Genomic DNA, 21,476 nt, shown 5'->3' with positions numbered 1-21,476 from the left:
GTCAGTTTCCATCACTTTGCATTATGTTGAAGATCTCTGATACACTGGAATCCATGAAAAAGATTCATACACCCTAATTTTGAGCACTATAGACATATGATACACTTTCTGGGTATTATATTCAACATTTGACTATGGAAGGTATCTTGTATTTTTAAGAATTAGAACCTCATAAGACTCATAGGAAGTAAATGTATTTTTAAAAACTTTTAAGTAAAACATTTTTTGTCACCCTATTTAGATCATCTTAAAATAGCATTTGTCTTCCACAAGGGCTTCAGAGATACTAAGGGAACAAAGTAGCAAAGAAGCATTATTGAAGATTAGAGCCAACAACTTATTGTTTTAAGATGAATATATATTCATATATAGATGTAGATAAGGCTGTGGAAGGGTGTGTCATGAGTGGTTACTTTTGAATGAAAACTGCTTTTTTTCTCCCTTATCAATATCTTTAAACTTTGCTACAGTAAACCTGTATTGCATTTGTAGTAATTTTTTTTAAAAAAAACAATAAGGGCTTTTCTTTTTTATAATTAGACAATGGGTACTATCAAGTGCAGCTGGAATCTTCAAGGGTGCTTTTTCAAGGATACATTTGCTTAATAATTTCATCCAAAAAAGTTACATCATCCAGTCTAGCCACAAATTCCAAATTAGTCATTCACCAATAAATAAAACAAACAAAGGGAACTCAAACACAATCAGAAGAATGAAAAAGGAGATGCTGCAATTATTGCCATGGAAAGACAAAGGACCGTAAGACACTATGAATAATTTTATGCCAACAAACTGGACTTTGATGAACATTGATGTGAAAATCCTCAAAAAATATTAGCAAACTGAATTCAATAATACATTAAAAGGATCGAACACCAAGATGAAATGGGATTTATTCCAGGGATGCAAGGATGGTTCAACATCTAGTGTGATAAGCCACATTAACAAAGTGAAGGATAAAAAGTGTATGAACATCTCACTAGATGCTAAAAAAAAAAGCATTTGACCATATTCAACATTTTTTTGATAAAAAACTTTTAACAAAACAAGTATAGAGGAAATATACCTCAACATGAAAAAGGCCATATATGACAAGCCCACAGCTAATACCATACTCAATGGCAAAAAGCTGAAAGATTTTCCTCTAAGATTAGAAATAAGACACAGATGTCCATCGTCACCACTTTTATTTAGCATAGTATTGGAAGTCCTAGCCAGAACATTAAATGGCAAGAAAAAGAAGTAACAGGCATCCAAATTGGAAAGGAAGAAGTAAAATGGTCACTAATTACAGATATCATGATACTATATACAGAAACCTAAAAAGTCTGGGGCACCTGGGTGGCTCAGTTGGTTAAGCAACTGACTCCAGCTCAGGTCATGATCTCACAGCTTGTGGGTTCAAGCCCCGCATTGGGCTCTGTGCTGACAGCTCGGAGTCTGGAGCCTGCTTCAGATTCTGTGTCTCCCTCTTGCTCCTCCCCCATTCTTTCTCTCTCTCTCTCTCTCTCTCTCTCACTCTCTCTTTCAAAAATAAATTAAAAAACACCTAAAAAGTCTATCAAAACACTGTTGGAATAAACAAATTCAGTGAAGTTTCAGGATACAAAAATCAACACACACAAGCCTGTTGTGTTTCTTCACGCTAATGAACTATCAGAAAAGAGAACTATCAGAAAGAGAACTTAAGGAAACAATCCTGTTAACAACTGTATCAGAAAAATAAAATACCGAGGAATACATTTAACCAAGGAGATGAAAGAGCTGTATGCTGAAAGCCGTATAAGACATTGACTAAAGAAATAGAGGAAAACACAAATAAATGGAAAGATCTACCGTGCGCATGTTTCGGAAGGATTAACATCGTTAATATGTTCATACTACCCAAAGCAATCTACAGATTCAATGCAATCTCTATCAAAATTCCAATGTCATTTTTCACAGAAATACAGCAAATAATTCTAAAATTTGTATGGAACTACAAAAGACCTCAAAGAGCTAAAACAAAGAAGAACAAAGCTGGATTATTCAAACAGTATGGTATTGGCATGAAAATAGACACATCACTTAATGGAACAGAATAGATTGCCTGGAAATAAACCTGTGTATATATAGTCAATTCATGACAAAGGAGCCAAAATATAATAGGAAAAGGAAAAATTATAATAGGAAAATATAATCTAATAAATGATGTTGGGAGAACTGGAAAGCCACATGCAAAAGAATGAAACTGGACCACTATCTTACACCACACACAAAAATGAACTCAAAATGGATTAAAGATTTGAACATAAGACTTGCAGCCATAATACTCCTACAAGAAAATATGGGTGGTGAGTTCCTTAATAAAGATCTTAGTGATGATTTTTTTGTATTTGACACGAAAAAGCAAAAGCAACAAAAGCAAAAATAAATAAGTGGGACTATATCAAACTAAAAAGCTTCTGCATTGCAAAGGAAACCATAAAAAAAATGAAAAGGCAACTTACTGAACAGGAAATAATATTTGCAAATTATAAACCTGATAAGGGCCTAATATACAAAATATACAAAGAACTCATATAATTCAACAGTAAAAAACAATGCAATTAAAAATGGGCAGAAGGTCTGAATAGACGTTTTTTGTTTCCAGAGAACACCTACAGATAATTAATAGGTACATGAAAAGATGCTCAACATCACTAATCATCAGAAAAATGCAAATCAAAACCACAATGATCTATCACCTTGCACCTGTTAGAAGGACTATTAGCAAAAACAAACAAACAAACAAACAAACAAAAAGCAAAAACATAAGAAATAACAAGTGTCAGAATGTGGAGAAAAAGGAATCCTTGTGCACTGTTGGTGGGAATGAAAATTGGTGCAGCCACAATGGAAAGCAGTATGGAGGTTCCTCAAAAAATTAAAAATAGAACTATCAAATGATTAGCAGTTCTGCTTCTGAGTATTTTTTAAAAAAGAAAACAGCACTACTAATTTGAAGAGATATATACACTTCCATGTTCACTGCAACAGTATGTACAGTAGCCAAGATATGGAAACAATCAAAGGGTCCACTGATAGATGGATAAAGAAATTGTGTTGTATATACACTGTGGAATATTACTCAGCCATGAAAAAGAATGAAATCTTGCCATTTGCAACAACGTGGATGGATCTTGAGGGCATTGTGGTAAGTAAAATAAGAAAGATACATACTGTATGATCTCTCACAAATGTGGAATCTAAAACAAAGCAAAAGAAACCAACTTCATAGATAAAGAGAACAGATTGGTGTCAGCAAGAGGCAGGGGCTGGGAGATGGGAGAGATGGGTGAATTGTTTTTTTTTTTATTTTGTTTTTTTAAATAAAAAAATAATATATACAGTCCTACAATAGACAGCGAGGGCCCACAAACTGATGTAAAAGGAATAATTCTGCCCTGTATCTTGAGAGATGGTACTCTCTCAAGATAGGACTTCTTCCTATTTTTGTGCACTGACAATATATGTGTACATGTACAACTTGCTTTCTCTGATGGGGCCACAGAAGGGGGCAGTTCACTAAAAAGATAAATTTCTTTATCCATTCATCAGTTGATGGACATTTGGGGGTAAAGAAGATGCGGTTTATATGTACAATGGAATACTACTTGGCAAAGAGAAAGAATGAAATCCTGCCATTTCCAATAACATGGATGGAACTGGAGAATGTTATGCTAAGTGAAATAAGTCAGTCAGAGAAAGCTATCATATGTTTTCACTCATATGTGGAACTTGAGAAGCTTAACAGAAGACTATGGGGGAAAGGGAAGGGGAAAAAATAGTTTCAAACAGAGAGGGAGGCAAAATCATTAGAGACTCTTAAATACACAGAACAAGCTGAGGGTTGATAGGGGAGGCAGGAGAGAGGGGAAAATGGGTGATGGGCATTGAGGAGGGCACTTGTTGGGATGAGCACTGTGTGTTGTATGTAAACGATGAATTATAGGAATCTACCCCCAAAACCAAGAACACACTGTATACACTGTATGTTAGCTAACTTGACAATAAATTATATTTTTAAAAAAGATAAATTTCTTGATCTCGATTTTTTAAAATGCTGGCTCTGACTAGTTTTATTTGGAAGCAACTTTAATGCATAAAATCCCTTCAGTAGAGGTCTTTATCCTACTATAACCACATTTGTGCCAAATTAAATGTATTGATAATCACTGTTTGAAAATAAATGATGCAATAAATAAAATATCCTTTTTCGATTAGCTGTTAGCACAATTATAGGATGCTGTGCCCCTTTTACCACATATTGAGTAGAAAATTATATCTCTGCTTTTTATATTACTCAAAAACAGTATGATTCAGGTCCTTTGTTTTCTCAAATTGTGTTATTAACATTTTGTTGACATGTAGTTCTTTTCTCCTTTATCTTAGGTGTATGTTTTATCAGCTTTGCAAGAAAAACAGATACTCCTAAGGTCTGAACTGGTATTTGAAGAGATAAGCCTACTTTTAGTTCATGCCTAATAACAATACATTATTCTTTAGAAAGAGATAGCAGACTATGTCTTATAAATTTTAATATACTCTTTCTGTCATCAAGGAATGAGTGAATATCCTACTGATAAATTATGGGACTCCATCAAACTGGATGATGTCTGGTTACTCTATTTTTGCCAACTAAGCACACAGGAAAACATTATGCAATGGGCAGTATTTTGGTGACTTTAGGAATCTGCACAGAGTTAGCACCTCTTCACATATTGCCCAGAGAGCATTCTTTGTAATGATTTCAGAGGGAGGACCAAAAGGGAGTGGAAAGGAGATTTGATGAAATATTTGTGAAACTGGGCAATGGAACCTCTCTAAGCCCGTTTCCTCCCTGGTAAAAAGAGAATTCCTTCCTCGAAAGGTGGTTGTGACTATTTAAAAGGTTGGTGTAGTTATAGGAAAATAGGTTGTGGGGCACCTGGGTGGCTCTGTAGGTTGAGCGACCAAGTCTTGATTTTGGATCAGGTCAGGATCTTATGGTTTGTGGGCTCTAACCCAGAATCTGGCTCTGTGCTGACAGTGAGGAGCCTGGCTGGGAGTCTCTCTCTCCCTCTCTCTCTCTCTGCCACTCTCCTGCTCTTTCTCTCAAAATGAATAAATAAATTTTTTTTTAAGTTTGTAAAGCACTATCGTGGATATTATGATTGCATAAATATGAGCATTGAGCACATTAGGAAAGACCTTATTAAATTTGGTGCTGTAGCACTCACGGTAACCCTTAACTGGAGAGGTAGAGAGGGGACAGGCTGAACACTGTTGACCGTAGCATTACAAATGCCACTTCCAAAACTTCCTGGTTTTCAGTGGCATTCACACTTGTTTAAGGGTCTATTCTGCCTCTCTCATAGCAGAGGGACTCCCCTCCAGTAAAGGTGTCTGATGTTGCTGATGTCATGCACTTTAATATCAGTAAATGTGGAGGTATTCATGGAAAGGAGGAGGTTAACATTCTCTTGAAGACACTCAGGAAAGCTCTTCCAACTGGGAATTGAGATGGGCAAAGAGCTAGGATTTAAACAGCTAATGGGCATTAACTAAATACATCACATAGAAAGCTGGCTGGATGGAATACAGATCAACTCTTCCTGTCTCTATATACACACCTCTGTCACATGAACACAATAGTCCCGCACCCCAAGTAATGTAAGAGAGTTGATGATAAGAACTAGATGACTTCAGTATCCTGGGGGTAGGCAGATGTCTGGTGGCTGAAGAGATCTGTTAGGTTTTCTGTAAACAGATCCTACCTCCATCATCTTCTTTTGTGGCAACAGAGACATACAAAAAGGGGATTTTCCTGACCAGTGTGAGTTGGAAAGAAATGAGGCAAATTATTGAGCAACTGAGGGGCATTCATCGAAGAGCAACAGATATGATTTATAAGCCTGAAGGGACTGCCTTCAGAGGAAGATGAAAGAGACCAGTCTCCAGCATAACCACCAGCTCTAACTAACAGGGACTGGCTCATCAGCCTCAAGTACTTGGAGAGTGTAAATAGCAGTCATGGAGAGAAATTATTTAGTGTGGTCCAAGGGGACAGGAGGAGGAATGATGGAAATGAAAGTCAAAACAAAGATGATTTAGGCTGCTGAGCAAGTCTCATGCCTTAATGGAGAGATCTATTAGAGACTATGCTTCCCTGTCCCCTGGGAAGTGTGGAAGCCCCATCACTTTTGCCATTTACAATTGGAAAAGGCACTAAAAAGTAGATCAGCATATTGGAGAGGGAAAAAACCACCACATGCCCTTGGAGGATCAGTGGGATGACCTAATAGGTCTTTTCCATCTCAAATTACTACAATGTGGCTTATGTGCTTGGGGACCTGAGTTGCTAGAATAATTTTCCATCACCTGGGCTTCTTTTCTGTTACTACAGGGACTGAGTGAAGAAATAATAGGCAACAGCAGTTTCTGCATTCTAAATCGAAGCCCACAGTGTACTGATGCTTTAGTGTGAAGGCAGAACTGATTAGGTGGTTCCGCGTCGTGATGTCAGTGCACGTAAATACATACACATATGGATTGAGCCCCAAAACTGTGTACACCTACTGAGACACAAGACAAAAGGAAAGGAGCTTTGCTACATTTGGACGGTAGTTGCGTAAATGAAAAGTTCGAGTAGTTTATTCCCTAAACTAGGAAAATAAATGTCCAAATAATTAAACTCTGTCAAAAAAAAGTGATTTGGCCTTCAAAAACTAGTAAGAAATATTTACTGTGTAGGAACTTGAGGACCCATGTTCTGAATGTTGTTTATGCTATATTTCTGGCCACAGCTGCAGTTATATTAGCAACTGACACATTCTGAAACTCTTGGTGGCCCAGAAAGGTAAATGTGGGCTTGAAGCAGCGGCAATCTGGGGCGACAATTGCAATGGCAAGGTATGGGCACAGGTTGGTCAGATGGAAACTGGGGCAGGCAGAGAAGGGCTGGTGTCACTGTGATTGCTAGAAGGAGTACAGCTGTGACCATAACAACCCCTCTCAGCCAGAGGATGACACAGAAGGACAAAAATGGTAAGAGGATGACAGGAGGGCGAGGCAGTGAGAAACAAAGCGAAAGAATCTTTGCGGGGGTGGGAGGGGGACCCACAGCTGTAAGTTCTTCGCAGGTGGAGTGTATCACAGTTCCTGATAAAAATATTGTATGTGGTTGGGCGTAAGTGAAACTTGGCGTTCTGGAACACTGAAGTTTGCTACAGATTCAGGGTTTGACTTACACCCGACAGATATAGGTCAACCCTCATCCTGCTGCTCTTAGCAGCTGTAGCCAATGGGAGACAGAGCTGCCCAGCACGCCAGTTTAAGCTGCTGCTAATAGATGGAAATCAACCTAACCCCATTTCCTGCCTTTCTGCTGTCCTTGCTTGTCTGTTCATGGCCAATTTAGGCAGAGGCTGAGCTACTGGCTCACCATAACTCCTGGGGGACTGCTGGGGTAGAATATGTTGCTGGCATATTCCCTTTCCCTGTGTAAAATACAATACTCTCTCATTAGTTTAAGGGCAATCCTCAATTCATAGAGAGATTATGCTGATCCTTTGCTTAGTGTAGCTTTAGAGATGTTTGGACAGAGGGAGATCCAACACAAAGGCCTGTTTCAGAAAAGCTATGGCAAAGGTTAAATGACTTGTCCAAGGTTACTTGGAGAGGTGGTGGTAGAGGCAGGAAGAAAATTAAGGAAGTGGTCAGAGAATAAATGGGGGGAATTATCAGATTAAATATGGAAAAAGCATCATCACAGAATAAAACTGATGTAATTAATATCCTTACCTTGGGTTAAATATCTGTTGGAAATCCCAGTTCAGTAATATACATATTCCTTTATCCTAGGTGTTCAGACTCTTAAAAGTGAGTTCAGATGTTTTCTTAAACTCCTATTTTAAAAAAACGTCCAGCCTATTCTCCTCATTGAAAGTGACATTAGGGGCGCCTGGGTGGCTCAGTCGGTTGGGCGGCCGACTTCGGCTCAGGTCATGATCTCGCGGTTCGTGAGTTCGAGCCCCGTGTCGGGCTCTGTGCTGACAGCTCAGAGCCTGGAGCATGTTTCAGATTCTGTGTCTCCCTCTCTCTGACCCTCCCCCATTCATGCTCTGTCTCTCTCTGTCTCAAAATAAATAAACGTTAAAAAAAAATTAAAAAAAAAAAAAGAAAGTGACATTAAATCAAGCTAAGTCTGGTCATGTGGCCTCAACTGTTTACTCACTAGAGCCAATAGGCAAGGGCCTGCGGAGTTGAGTTACAGGATGAATTAGAAGGACAAGCTTTATGCTAAATGTTCAGTTGTAACTACATATCTTTCTGCAGGATTTTATTCCTTACCTTTTTCCCCCCTGGCTTCTAGGCCAATTAGACTAAGTTAGAACTCCAAAAGTGGAGGATCCCATAACTCAGAATCTTTGATTCAGACAGATTGCTACTTTTTCATCATTTTAAGAAAGCAAATGAATCCCTGAAACTACTTTTTCTACTAGTACTTAAGCTCCCAGAGAATTTTTCTGATCGAAAGTTAGCCATGTCCTGAAATAACAGGTTACTTCTTGTTCTTTGTGTTTAAACAAATGAAATTAGGCTTGTTAAATAATACTTGGAAAGTGTTTAAAAGAAAATAAAAATCACCCATAAATTTACCAGCCAGTGACAACCACAAGAGCATTTCTGTGTTTCTTTATATCTCCATACACATATACATTCCCAAATTTGTTGTTTTAAATGTTTTTTGTAGATTGCCATATTGCCCTCCAGAAAGGTTAAATCAATTTATAACCCATTTTTAATGACTAATATAACTTTTAAAAAGCAAGCAAACTTAAAATTTTAGAGTTGAACAATGATGCCTTGCTGCTATCTTTATTTACTTGTATCTTCCTTACTCAGGTTGACCATTTCTCTCCTATGATTGTGGCCAATATTAGTGGACATTTTCTTTGACTCAACAACAGTGTGGTTTCTGGAATGGGTTCTGATTAAAATAAACCAAGCATGGTAATCCAATTTCTCTTGCTAGTTAGTGAGTGGCTCAAAATTAGAACGTGGCATTCCTCTGACAGCAGAGTTGATTCAGTGTGGTCCTAAATTGACTCAATAAGGCTGAAGAGAAGGGCTTGGATTTCATTGCTAGAAAAGCAGCTCCATTGCTTTTCTGATAGATGTGAACAAGAAAGCATGTTGCCCCCAGGAGTTGCTAGGTACCATCTCACGATCCTGAGAGAAGCCATCCTGTCCTTCTAGTTACATGAAATAATACATTTCTCTGTTATTTAGGTCAGTATGATTTGGTGTTCTGATTTTTCCAGTAAGAAGTTGTCATAATCCTTTCTATTCCATGGCATTTTTAAATTTTGTTTTGTTTTTGTCAGTTCCTATTGTACTTTTATTTTTGGTGTGGCAAGAACTCTACTGAGGTTATAATCTTTATATCATTAACATGTCTCATTTCTCACTTATTTGTTCTTATTTAATGTAGGGAATATTATAATTTAAATTTATTAAATCCATCAGTGTATTTATTTGTGATGTATTCCATTGTTTTCACATTCATTCATTCATTCATTCATTCATTCAAGAATGTATATGTGAAAACTACAAGATGTCAGACACAATGAGAGACAATAAGACTATATAAAGGAGCCAATAAAGACAGTCTCTATCCTTATGGAGTTGTTTTTTTGTTTTTATTTTTGAGAGAGAAAGAGCATGAACATTGGAGAGGGGCAGAAGGAGAGATAGTGAGAGAGAAAGAGTTGGGGGGGGGGGGAATCCCAAGCAGGCTCCACACTTAGTGTGGAGGCTGATGCAGGCCTCAATCCCATGACCTGGGATCACAACCAGACCCAAAATTAAGAGATGGATGCTCAGCCAACTGAGCCACTGAGGCACCCCCTTATGGAATTTATATCCTAGTAGGGCATTAAAAGTAGGTTAGACATTAACTGAAAAGCCACACATATGAGTATAAACTGTTAATAGGTAGACCCTACAAAGGGCAAGACAAAATATAAGAGAACTTTAATAGAAAGATTAGATCTATTTGGGGAAGTCAGTGGAAGCTTCCCTGGGGGAAGTGGTGATTGAGCTATAAATGGTAGAGAAGTTGGGTAGTTAGGTGAGAACATTATAGGCAGTGGAAATAGCAGATGCAAAAGTCCTGCTCAGCAGCAAGCACAAAAAATATGAAGGATTGAAAGAATGTGGTAGAGCCTATGTCTTGAGAGGGGCCTGGGAGAAGATGAAGAATGGGGGTCAGAGAGTGAGGGGTGGGGGATCCTGACCATGCAGGGCCAATAAGTCCATGTCAAGTAGTTGTTCCTTCTTCCTAAAATCTGTAGGAAATCATTGAAGGTGTCATCTAGGACAATCACATTCCCCTTACTTCCAACATCTAATCCAATACCAAGTCCTATGAATTTTGTCTTCTAAATATCTCTTCAGTCTGTTCACTTTAATCCATGCACTTCCCTCCATCATTACCAACACTTTCTTAGCCCGTTTTATCATCACTTCTGCCTAGACTAATGAAACAGCTACATCAGTGATCTGTTTGCACCCACCCTTGCCCCACTCCAATCCATTGCTACACAGCTATGAAACTATAGATCTGACCTTGGTACGACTTGATGACATAGAAAACACTGAAAGAGGACCAGTTGTTGTTGCTGTTGTTGTTGTTTTTAGTTTGGTGTCTGAGAGGTGAGTGTGTGCATGAGCAGTTTATGTGTTCAATTTTGGACGTGTTGAATTTGAAATACCCTTGGGATGTCCTAGAGAAGAAGCTAAATGGGAGGTGAATATTTAGGTAGATGTCTTCTGTTCGTGCATTTAGAGCCACTCTCTACCCTTCTCTATTCTCTGTCCAAAGAGACTGAGCTGTATGGAATATATCACAATTTCATATATCCCCAGTACCTGGCTCCCAGTATCTCCGGCTTCTACATGGGTTCAGCAAATAGGAGGTACAGGCAGAAGATTGAAGGAAGAGAGTGAAAGCTGAATATTTATTCCTTATTATCTACATCCTGCATTCTCTCTACCTCTCCTGCCCCCTTTCCTCCCCCCCCCGACCCTGTTTCCTTCAAACATTCCTTTTTTGCCACCTCCTTCTCCTGCCCTTCTTCCTCCCATTTCTCCCTCTTCTCTCTCTCTCCCTCCCTCCCTCCCTCCCTCTCTCCCTCCCTCCTCTCTCTCATCAGGTAATAATTTCTACCTCCTTGTTTCTTTAGGCTTAAGGCAGTAATAGCTTCCTGAGATACTGTACCACTATCCTCTGTTGCTTTCCCCAAATTTTTTATAAATTATCTTTTAACTGAAATCTCCTTAAATACCTATTTTGAATGTGCCACCTTTTTCTTTCAGGAATCCTGACTAATAAGTAAGAAATGGTTGGACTAGAGGTAAATTTGAGTTGCCTGGGTAGAGGTTGTAATTGGAGCCATGGGTATGAGTGCAAATACCTTAGGAGACGGTAGAGAAGGAATGGGCCCTGAAGAACTCAAACATACAATGGTCTCCAGAGGAGGCTAATCCTGCAAAGGAATTGGAGAAGTAGTGGCCAAAGTGGTAGGAGAAAAATCAGGGCAATGTATGCATGGAAGCCAAAGGAAACAGAGGAAAGGAAAAGAGGGTTGGTAGTCAAGGCTATCAATTGGTCCTGCAAAGTCACTGGATTTAGTGACTAACACTGTTGTGAATGTGTTACATATTTTCTGTGTTCCCTTCTTCACAATTCTTTAAGTGTTTTACATTAACTTATCTAGAATTTATTTTAGATACATAAAAATATGGTCAAATTTATTTTAGAATACATTTTAAGATGAAAAATCAACTACCCTCCCTTAGCCATTATTCCAGCACGATTTATTAAATAGTTCGTCACTTTCTCTAACCGTTATTTCCTTCATCATACACTGTTTTTAAAAGCATGAAGAGATGTTTGAGCACCTTCTACTAGATGTTTAAGAATTTCCTTTTTGCATTTGTATTGGTTCAATGGCTGTCACTTCATCATTTATTTTAGCATCCATTAGAACAAGCCTAACCCTATAATTCTTAATTTCCAGAATTCTATCAATAGAACTTTTTACTCTTCTAGATGAACTTAGAACCATTTTATTAATTTAAAAATGTCATTGAGATTTTTGTTTGGGATTTTTATTTTTTTATTAATTTTTTTTAATATTTATATATTTTTGAGGGAGAGAGAGAGGAGAGAAAGACTACAAGTGGGGGAGCGGCAGAGAGAGAGGAAGACACAGAATATGAAGCAGACTCCAGCCTCTGAGCTGTCAGTGCAGAGCCGGACGTGGGGCAAACCCACGAACCGTGAGATCATGACCTGAGCCAAAGTCGGACGCTTAACTGTCAGAGCCACCCAGGCAACCCTGTTTGGGATTTTTTAAATTTATTTTCTTATTGACTTATAATTGACCTATAATGTTATTAGTTTCAGGTATACAACATAATGATTCCAGATTGGTACATACCATGAAATGACCATCACAATAAATCTAAGTAACTTCTGTCACCATAATCTAGTTAAAAAAATGTGTGTGTGTGTGTGTGTGTGATAAGAACTGTTGGGGATTGCTTTAATCCTATAAACATCAGTTGGGAAGAATTTAAATCTTTTAGTCTTATAGCCAGAAACTTGATAGATAGATAAATCCATTCATCTTCAAATCTAATTTTTTAACTCTAAGACAAGTATAGTCATTGTCTTTAAATAACGTGTATTTTGTGAAGGTCATTTCCAAATATTGTATTACATATTTACATTCTTCTTTCTGATGTTTCTTAGATATGCTTTGTTATTCTTTCTCTGACTTTTAAAAAAAATGTTTTTTGGTATGAGAATAACATGTACTTCTGGTAGAAAATATAAGAGAAATCAAGAAAATAATAATAAAAAAAAAACCCTCCTACACAATCCTAACAGCCGACACCCAGATCCCAACACTAATAACTTTTTGGTGCACTGACTAAACAGTCCTTATATTTTTATGCATGAGTATTTTTATGTTTCTTACTCAAATGAAATACTATATTGTTTAGTAACTTCTTTCACCTGCTACACAAAGAACATCTTCTTTTATTAGTATGTGCACTTCTAACTTATTCTTCATTGCTGCATTCTTTTCTGTTATATAGATGTACCTTAATTTATTTAACCAGACTCTGATTGGGGACCTTTGCTGTTTCAAACTTTCCAGCATGAAATCATGCTGTGATACACCTCTTTTACCTCCTCAATTCCACAGAGCCTTGAAATTTTATTTTTATTAAATATTGAATATATGCAAAGGAGATTTGTCAAATACACATTTAAGGATAAAAAAGTAACAATACCATGATCACTTACTTGTATGCACCCTGTTCTGTTTAAGACTTAGAACATTTAGGCCCCTATGTGTCCCTCTCCAACCCCATCCTTCCTCATCATTCCCTTTATTTTTATTTCTGTTTTACACATGTACATATGTACATGAACATATAATATGCAATTTTTTATGTTTTTCTTTAACTTTCATAAAATTGGAATTTTACTGTATGGATATTTACGACTTGCTTTTTCAACTCAATAACATGTTCCTGAGATTCACTCATGTTGTTGCAAATAACTACAATTTTATTCATTTTTTATTGCTGCATAGTATTCAATTTATGATTATACCATAATTTTTAATCCATCCTACTGTTCGTGCCTAGTTTGATTATTTCCAGTTTTTGCTGTTTCAAGTATGCTACTATGAATATCCTGGTACCTATCTCCCAGTGCTACTGAAGGAGGACCATTTTAAACTAAATTCTCAGCCTGAAGTTTTTCAGACCACCCAGGTAGTGCAACTCAGACATCAAAACTCACAATAAAAGCTAGCTTTTACTAATGAACGTTTAGGTAAGATTTTCCTTCCCCTTTACCCAGGGCAAAATTTTAGGATGAGCAAATGCCCTTGTTGTTTGGAATGGGGGCAATTTTATTTCTAGTGTACCCTTTTGAGCTTTATGTAGGATGTCTGTCTTTGAGATTGCCTTCTTTTGGCTGGACATGGACTTTGTCACCCATCATCCATATCTTGCAAGTTCCATATCTGGAACTCAAGAACCCCTGATCTGTCAAAAGTCCTTAATGCAAAAGCAAGCATCAGTGCCTGAATCATCATACTAGGGCCTTGCTTTGAATTCATGTTGGCCGTATCTTGTTACTGTCATTAATGCATTTAAAAATATATTTCTACATTTTATTTATTATTGTTTTTATCTATTGTCAATAGGAAGGTTGTTAAGGACATCTAGTTTGCCAGTAGCCTTCCATCCACTCCACTTCAGCTATATTCTTACATACCCTAGATCTTTTTCACTTCTAATATCTGTTTCACTTCCTCAATCTCAGTTTCAAATATCTTCTCTATGGCCATCATCTCTGGTCTTTGAGTGCCTCTAATTTATCCATCCCACATGAACAATTATTCAACCCCATTAGAAATCCAATCCATTCACCACCAAATGTTTGCTGTCCATTTTCTTGGGTTCATCCTCATTCAGATTAGAATCTATGCAGGGTCCCTGTGTTGCAAAATACAGTGTAAATGGTGTCCTCCAGAGTTGTGCCATGTCATGGTCCCTCATCATAATTACTCCCTTATACACACTCCACGTCCTTGTTTTTTTCCCCTTCTAACATCTGATATGGCAACAGTTATTGATTAAACCAACATCTGTGTTCCTACTCTGTACCTAGTTCTGGAGGAAAACAAGTAACTATGCCAAGTGGTTTCCTTCCAAATTTATGTGGATTCAGTGTGCTTAGCAATTCTACTGTATTTCTCTAGTCAGCTCACTCTATCACCCTTCAAAGCAACTTCTCTGCAGACCCTAGGCTTCCCTGACCCCACCTCCTTCTCTGTCGATGGCTTCCCTTCTTATTTCATTGAAGTAATGGAATCTAACACACCAGAGAGCCTCCTCATCCATCTACTGCCAAACCCACCAAACTTCCTACACTTGTAACATATTCTCAGCTTTTCCTCTTGTGACTGGATGAACTATCCATGTTCATATCTAAGGCCACCTGTGCACATGTGCAAGGGATTCTGCCCCTTCTTCTGCCCTCTGCCCAACACTACCAATGATTCCCTGTCATTCTGCTTTTCTTCCTGCTCTAAGAATGGGCCCATGCTGTCAGGTTTCTTTGTTATGTTTTGTTTTTTTTCTTAACACAAAACAGGAGCCTTCCTCTTCTGAGAAGATGAAGTTGATATACTCTTCCTTATTCCTCCATCTAAGTAAAACTAAAACCCTCGGACATTATGTGTATGCGTAAGAAAAATACTGAAAGTTAACGAGAGGAAAACAGGCCAGCTAAGCTCTCTGGGACACAGTGGTTAGTTCCCTATGTTTGTTTGCCTACCTCACATATCCCAGACTTAGGGCTGAAGAAGCTGGCAGCCCACAAACACCAGCAGGCATATGGAAAAAGCCCCAACAAAAGCCTGTTCTGTTTAGCTGAAGAACCAGGAAAAGTGTCAGCCTAGCAAAATAGGAAACTTTTAAATTATCTGAAGTGCTCTACCCCAGCCGAAACCCACAGAAAAAACTGTGGCCCCAATCCTACTCATGCCAGTAAAGTCCTAGTGGGAAACCTAGACTTTAGTCCTCAACAAGGCTGTACCAAGGCACCTCAACATCTGCCAAGGGGGCATCAGAGAAGAATAAATAGAGAGCTGGGATTTCATCCCCACACTTCCCCCTCTCTCTCCTCCCCCAGGGCCAGCAGGGACCACATGGGGGGCCTGGACTTCCATCCCTACCTGGCATTAGCAAAGCCTTCTTTCCCTCCCTCACAGGGTGCCGTCAGAGAAGACCTCATAGAACATCAGGGCTTTCACCACCACCCAGCAGTAATGGGGCACTTCTGCCCCTTCTAGCCACAAAGGTGTGAGCGGAGGCCCTCTGGGGAGCCAGAACTCCCACTCCTGCTCAGCAGTATTGAGGACCTGTAAGAGAGCATTGACCTTGCCTATCTACATCACTGCTGTAATCCCAGTGCCTGAAACCCCATATCCTAGCATATGATAGGAGCTGGTCGCATGATCATGCTCACATCGCTAATCCCTTCTGTGTTTTGATTTCTTCCTCCGTGAAATGAGAACGAAAATAATAGTATCTACCTATATGTTGTTGTGTGAATTAAATGAGTTGACACATGGAACACTCCTAGAACAGTGCCTCACACGTGAAGCCCCAGTCATTGCTTCTAACGCTGGTGCCATTATCCATTCCTTACAGATGTGTATGCCTCTTAAATAGAGCTTTTTAGCCTTATCCCATGAGTTTTTATTTGTGGTATTTTCATTACTCTTATTTTCTAAATATTCTATAATTGCAATCACATTTCCCCTTTTATGCCCAAGAGATCTATAGAAGAGTATTTTTCAATTTCCAAGTGGGTGGGAAATTTTTGCTTAAATGTTTGGTCCTAATTTGTAGTTTTATTGTCCTGTGGTCAGAGAATATGTCTGTGCTCATGGCACTCTAGGAGATTTATTGGTGTTTTCTTTATAGTCTAGCACATGATCTATTTTTAAAAAATAATTTCTTCAATTAAAACAATTTCTCCCCTTTTCCTCATTCTGAAGGCTTTTACGCTAGGGATACATCCTATAAACAGACTTTCCAACATACCTAACTAGACATTTAAGTGAAATAAAAGCTTCAATCATGTTGAGTTAAAATGCTTTATTCCTGTGCAATTTGCAGTAAGCACAGATTGCAAAGTTCCCCAGAGGGAGAGAAATGGGAGCGGGCACATTCAGCCTTCAGGTGTGATTTGTTAGTTGTTCTTCTGCAGCTTCTTTCCTCCCTCCAGTTTTCTTCTGGTAAAGAATGCCTTTAATTCTAATTGTAGCAGATTGTAATTTCCGGAAGGGGCCACAGCAATGTCTCTGGTCCTACACGCTGTTCCAGGACTTTGCCACTTCTCATCAAGAGGTGAACTCTATTTGCGTGACTTGCAAGCTGAGTCATCAATGGCAATATGGCCTCTACCTGGTTCTCTCTGTCTCAAGATGTCCACCTTTGGAAGCCAGTCACTGTGTCGTGAGGAGGCTCAGGCTATATAGAGAGGTTGCTTTTGGTGTTCTGGCCCACAGCCCCAGTTGAGGACCCAGGGATAGCCACCATTGATCAGCAGACATGTGAGTGAGTGAGTCTCCAGATGATTGTGGTCCCAAGCCATCCCCACGGTGCCCTGTCTGAATCTGTGATCCACAGACTCAGTGAGCATCACAGATGGTTGTTTTACATCATTGAGTTACAGGACGATTTGTTACCAGCTATAGTAACCAGATCACTAAGGATAGAGTGACTTCAATTAATCAGAAAATTCCATCTAGAAGAAGGGTGTTATAATGAGAAAAACAATAGTCTAGGACCTAGGAGACCTGAGTTGTAGGCTGCATTAGCTCATAACTGGCCTTAGGTCCTTGAACAAATCATGTAACCTTTCTGAGTCTTTATATCTGTCAAAAAGGCATTTGGACCTTGTAGGCCTCTTCAAGTTCTACAATTAATTGTCTTTATAGAAAATTTAGTATTATAAAAGATTTTGTGTTAGAGAGAGTCTGTCCTTTTTCTTGAGAAACTGCATTTCTATATTTGACCAATGATATTCTTGATTTCACAGTTAACTCTCATTGGGCAGTCTTACTTGCCACATTTCCAAACTATTGGAAATACGTTTCAAAGTATTGACAGTAGAGAATAGGCTAATTTTTTTCTCCATCCAATTTAGCATAAAATAAGTTATAAAGCTGGGTAGGCATTTGCTGAAGAATAGAAGGCTCCCCAATCTCAATTCACAGTAGTATATTAAGCGCTGCTTTGATTCTTAACCTTTATCTTATTCAGTGATCTCTGGGTGTTCTTTGTTAGTTACCAGGTGACATGCTGCCAGAATATGCTTACTGAGATTTTACTGTCTCTGTCTAGATTCAGCATATTGAGAATTTTAAGTCTGCCTTACAAAGCTAAATCTGCCATGGGATATATAAGGCCAGTTTCTCATCAGTTGTAACCCTCTGGAAGTTGCACTGTTGGGAGGAGTCCTCTATTATTCTGCATACATTCCAGAAGAAGCTAAAGCAAGTGTTTAATGTGTGCTTTCCAACACACAATACTCTATGATCCCTAGAGTGTGATGACTTGGGACAGCTGCCTTGAGTCAATATTCAGGGGACCCAGCCATGCTGGCAGCTTGTCACTGACTCAAGGAGCACCAGCTGGGGCCCCATAACATGCTTGCAACACCCTCACAGAGAAACACTCTTAACTTTCCTCCCTTTCCTGGGCTCACCAGAATCACTATTCCCTTTGTATCCTAATTCTCCCACACACTAAACAAAGTTAGCGGGTTACTCAGATATGAACTGTATGTCTCCTGAGAAGCAGTTATTTCCTACATCTGTTTGTGACAGTTGTCTTTTGTTATCATAATGATGCAATTTCATTAAATATTACCTAAAGAGGTAAAATATGAAGACAAAGAAGAGAGCTGTTTCTATGAAAACAAGCTGAAAACTTCATAAAGTGTGAATGAAACGTAAAGCTGTGAAAAACTGTGGGGAAGAATCTAGAAGGATTCTATACTCAGATCGCTTCTCATTTATCTGTAAGTTTTCGCTATCCTTTAAAGACATCCCTGGGCGCCTGGGTGGCGCAGTCGGTTAAGCATCCGACTTCAGCCAGGTCACAATCTTGCGGTCCGTGAGTTCGAGCCCCGCGTCGGGCTCTGGGCTGATGGCTCAGAGCCTGGAGCCTGTTTCCAATTCTGTGTCTCCCTCTCTCTCTGCCCCTCCCCTGTTCATGCTCTGTCTCTCTCTGTCCCAAAAATAAATAAACGTTGAAAAAAAAAATTTTAAAGACATCCCTACTTTAAATCTCAGTTAATAGGCAATAAGTGTCCTTTATTCAAGAACGATGTCCTGGGCTCAAAAAAAAAAAAAAAAAAAAGGCTTTCTCCCTGTGTCTAAAGGTTGGCCCATTGATACATACTTATTCTCAGTTAAACAAAATGTTTGTAGAAAATAACTGTTTTTTGATTTGTTGCTTTAACCTACTTTTAACAGTCCAACTCCTCGTCCTGCTCCTGAGGGATAAGTTGGCTTGGACTTTACGTAAATTCAGCTCATCTTTCTTTCTGTTTCATCACAGGAAATAAAGAACTGTCAAGACTGCCCTGCTGCCACATTACAAAGTGCCACTTTGTGATTTTATTTTCACATTAAGGATACTCTTTAGCTTTAACCCAGATCTCCCCAACCCATCCACCCTCACTTCCCAGATTAATTCTAGAGGAATGTAATTCTTTGCAGCCTCCAGAAAGCTCACTGGCATGGTTCCACCAAAGATCATTTACTTAGGGAATCCTCTGCTAACTGCCTGAATCTAAAAAAGGGTCTCCACCCCTTATCCCAGGCAATTCTTTTGTACAACACCAATATTTATTGGTTCAACCAACCTTCCTTGCTTCAACCATTATTTATGGATTGCCTACCTTGTGTCAGGCTCAGCACCCGGTACTAGGTATGTAGTAATAAATTAAAATATGTGTATATGGTCAATAACAAATGTGTATTATTAGCAGAGGAGCAAAAGCTAAGTCTCTTGTTTTTTTTGTTGTTGATAAGTTGTTAAACTGACCAGGAAGAATTTACAATTCTATACCTTATTCAGTTCTATAGTGCTTTTGACTTGGGAATTTGTTGGCATGTGTATTTATGTATGTATTTATACATGTATGTAGTTATTTGGGTTCCTGAAGAAATGAAATGGGCTAAAGCATGTCATGTTTAATCTAGGGGCTGACAAACTTTTTCTATAAGGGGTCAGAGAGTAAATATTTTGGGTTTTGTGGGCCATAGGGCCTCTGTTACAGCTACTAAACTAAGCTGTCATAGCAGAAAAATAGTCATAGGCAATATAAATGAATAGTAGTGGTTGTGTCCCAACACAATTTTATTTGCAAACAGGCAGGAGCCCTAGTTTGCTGACCCCTGGAATATATCAAAATGTATTACTGGCTCCCCTACTGGCAATTAAACTTGCTCAAGGTTTTCCCATAAATAAATAAATAAATAAATAAATAAATAAATAAATAAATAAATAAACAAACAAACAAATAAATAAATAAATAAATTCAAAGAAGCCCCATATCACTGTAAGAAGTTGTCCTCCCCACATCCAGTTTCCCACCCCTCATCTACCTTCAGTACTAGGTAATACGACCTCTGCACTCACCACCCACCGAAATTGTCCTTATCAAGGTCACCAACGGTCTCCATGTTGCTAAATCCAGTAGACACTCTAGTCTTGTCTTAATCTCTCCACAGCTTTCAACACAGCTAACCACTCCCTCCTCCTGGAAACACTCTCAGCTCCTGAAACCTCACACAATTGTTTTTTTTCCCCCTACAGCAGCAGCTGCTGCTCAGGAATCAGCCTTCTCTCCTCTTCACAAACTCTACCTGCTGGAGCTGCTCAGGGCTCCATCCAGGCTTCTGTTGCTTCTCTCACTAATCTTTCCCTGGGACCTCATCTGTTCTGTAGCTTTAGATGACGTCTTGATGCTGAAAACTCCCAAACTTATTTCTTCAGCCCAGATCTTTCCCCAGTTCCTTCCTCACATATCCAATTGCCCACTTGACATTTCAAGTCACCCAGGTGTCTTAAACGTAAAGTGCTGAATAAATACAATTGAAAAAATAAATGAGTTTACCTGGTTGCCCAAGCAGAAACCAAAGCCTAATCCCTAACTCCTCCCTTTTGCTCACTGCTCACTTCATGCATTACCCAAATATAAGCCTTCTCTTTCCTAACCATCTCCTGAAACTTTCCCTGCCTCCCTATACCTAATTCTTAGGCTGCTACAACTAAATCTGTTGCTAAAATATTGAAATATTTCCATACCGGCTGTAAAGGGAGGCAGGCCTGCGGGGTCCACCCTGCAGTCAGGCTGGCCCCACCTCTGAGATCCACCTGCCCATCCAGCTGGGGCCCCAAAGAGATAGGCCTGCAGACCCTGCTTATTGCTGAGGTCATCACCCATTCCGATGAGTCCATGCTCATGCCAAACTGATCGTTAGATATTTTAATGTTATCCCTGCCTAATACCACTGTTACTAAGATATTCTAGCAGTAGGAAATGATCTCTCACCCAAATTACTGGAAAAGCCACCTGACCGATCTCCCTACCCCTTTATCTCACTCATCTCCAGATTCTGTGCAGGAGCCAGAAGATTTGTCTAAAATGCAAGTTGATTGCATCACCTTCCCACTGAAAATCTTTCAACGTGGTTAACTGTCTAGATAACACCCCAACCCCCTCCAGATCTGACCCCCTTCTCATTCTTCAAATCTCACCTCCTCAGAGACGGTGCTTCAGTTCCACATCAAGT

At 39.0% G+C, this 21,476-nt stretch overlaps 1 protein-coding gene across 1 annotated transcript in view; it reads right to left on the bottom strand.

Moving 5' to 3' along the window:
• GLCCI1 (glucocorticoid induced 1) overlaps positions 1-21,127 on the bottom strand; it is a 149,681-nt gene extending 128,554 nt beyond the window's left edge. The window contains exons 1-2 of the mRNA XM_045496396.1: positions 20,989-21,127; positions 7,445-7,499 (exon numbers count right to left, since the gene is read on the bottom strand). Of these exons, the coding sequence (XP_045352352.1) occupies positions 7,445-7,499; positions 20,989-21,127 (194 nt within the window). The remainder of the gene's footprint in view (positions 1-7,444; positions 7,500-20,988) is intronic.
• Between the last annotated feature and the right edge of the window lie 349 nt (positions 21,128-21,476).

The sequence above is a fragment of the Leopardus geoffroyi genome, chromosome A2 (genome assembly GCF_018350155.1).
Source record: "Leopardus geoffroyi isolate Oge1 chromosome A2, O.geoffroyi_Oge1_pat1.0, whole genome shotgun sequence".
Lineage (NCBI taxonomy): Eukaryota > Metazoa > Chordata > Mammalia > Carnivora > Felidae > Leopardus > Leopardus geoffroyi.
This window is presented reverse-complemented; position numbering and strand designations above follow the sequence as displayed.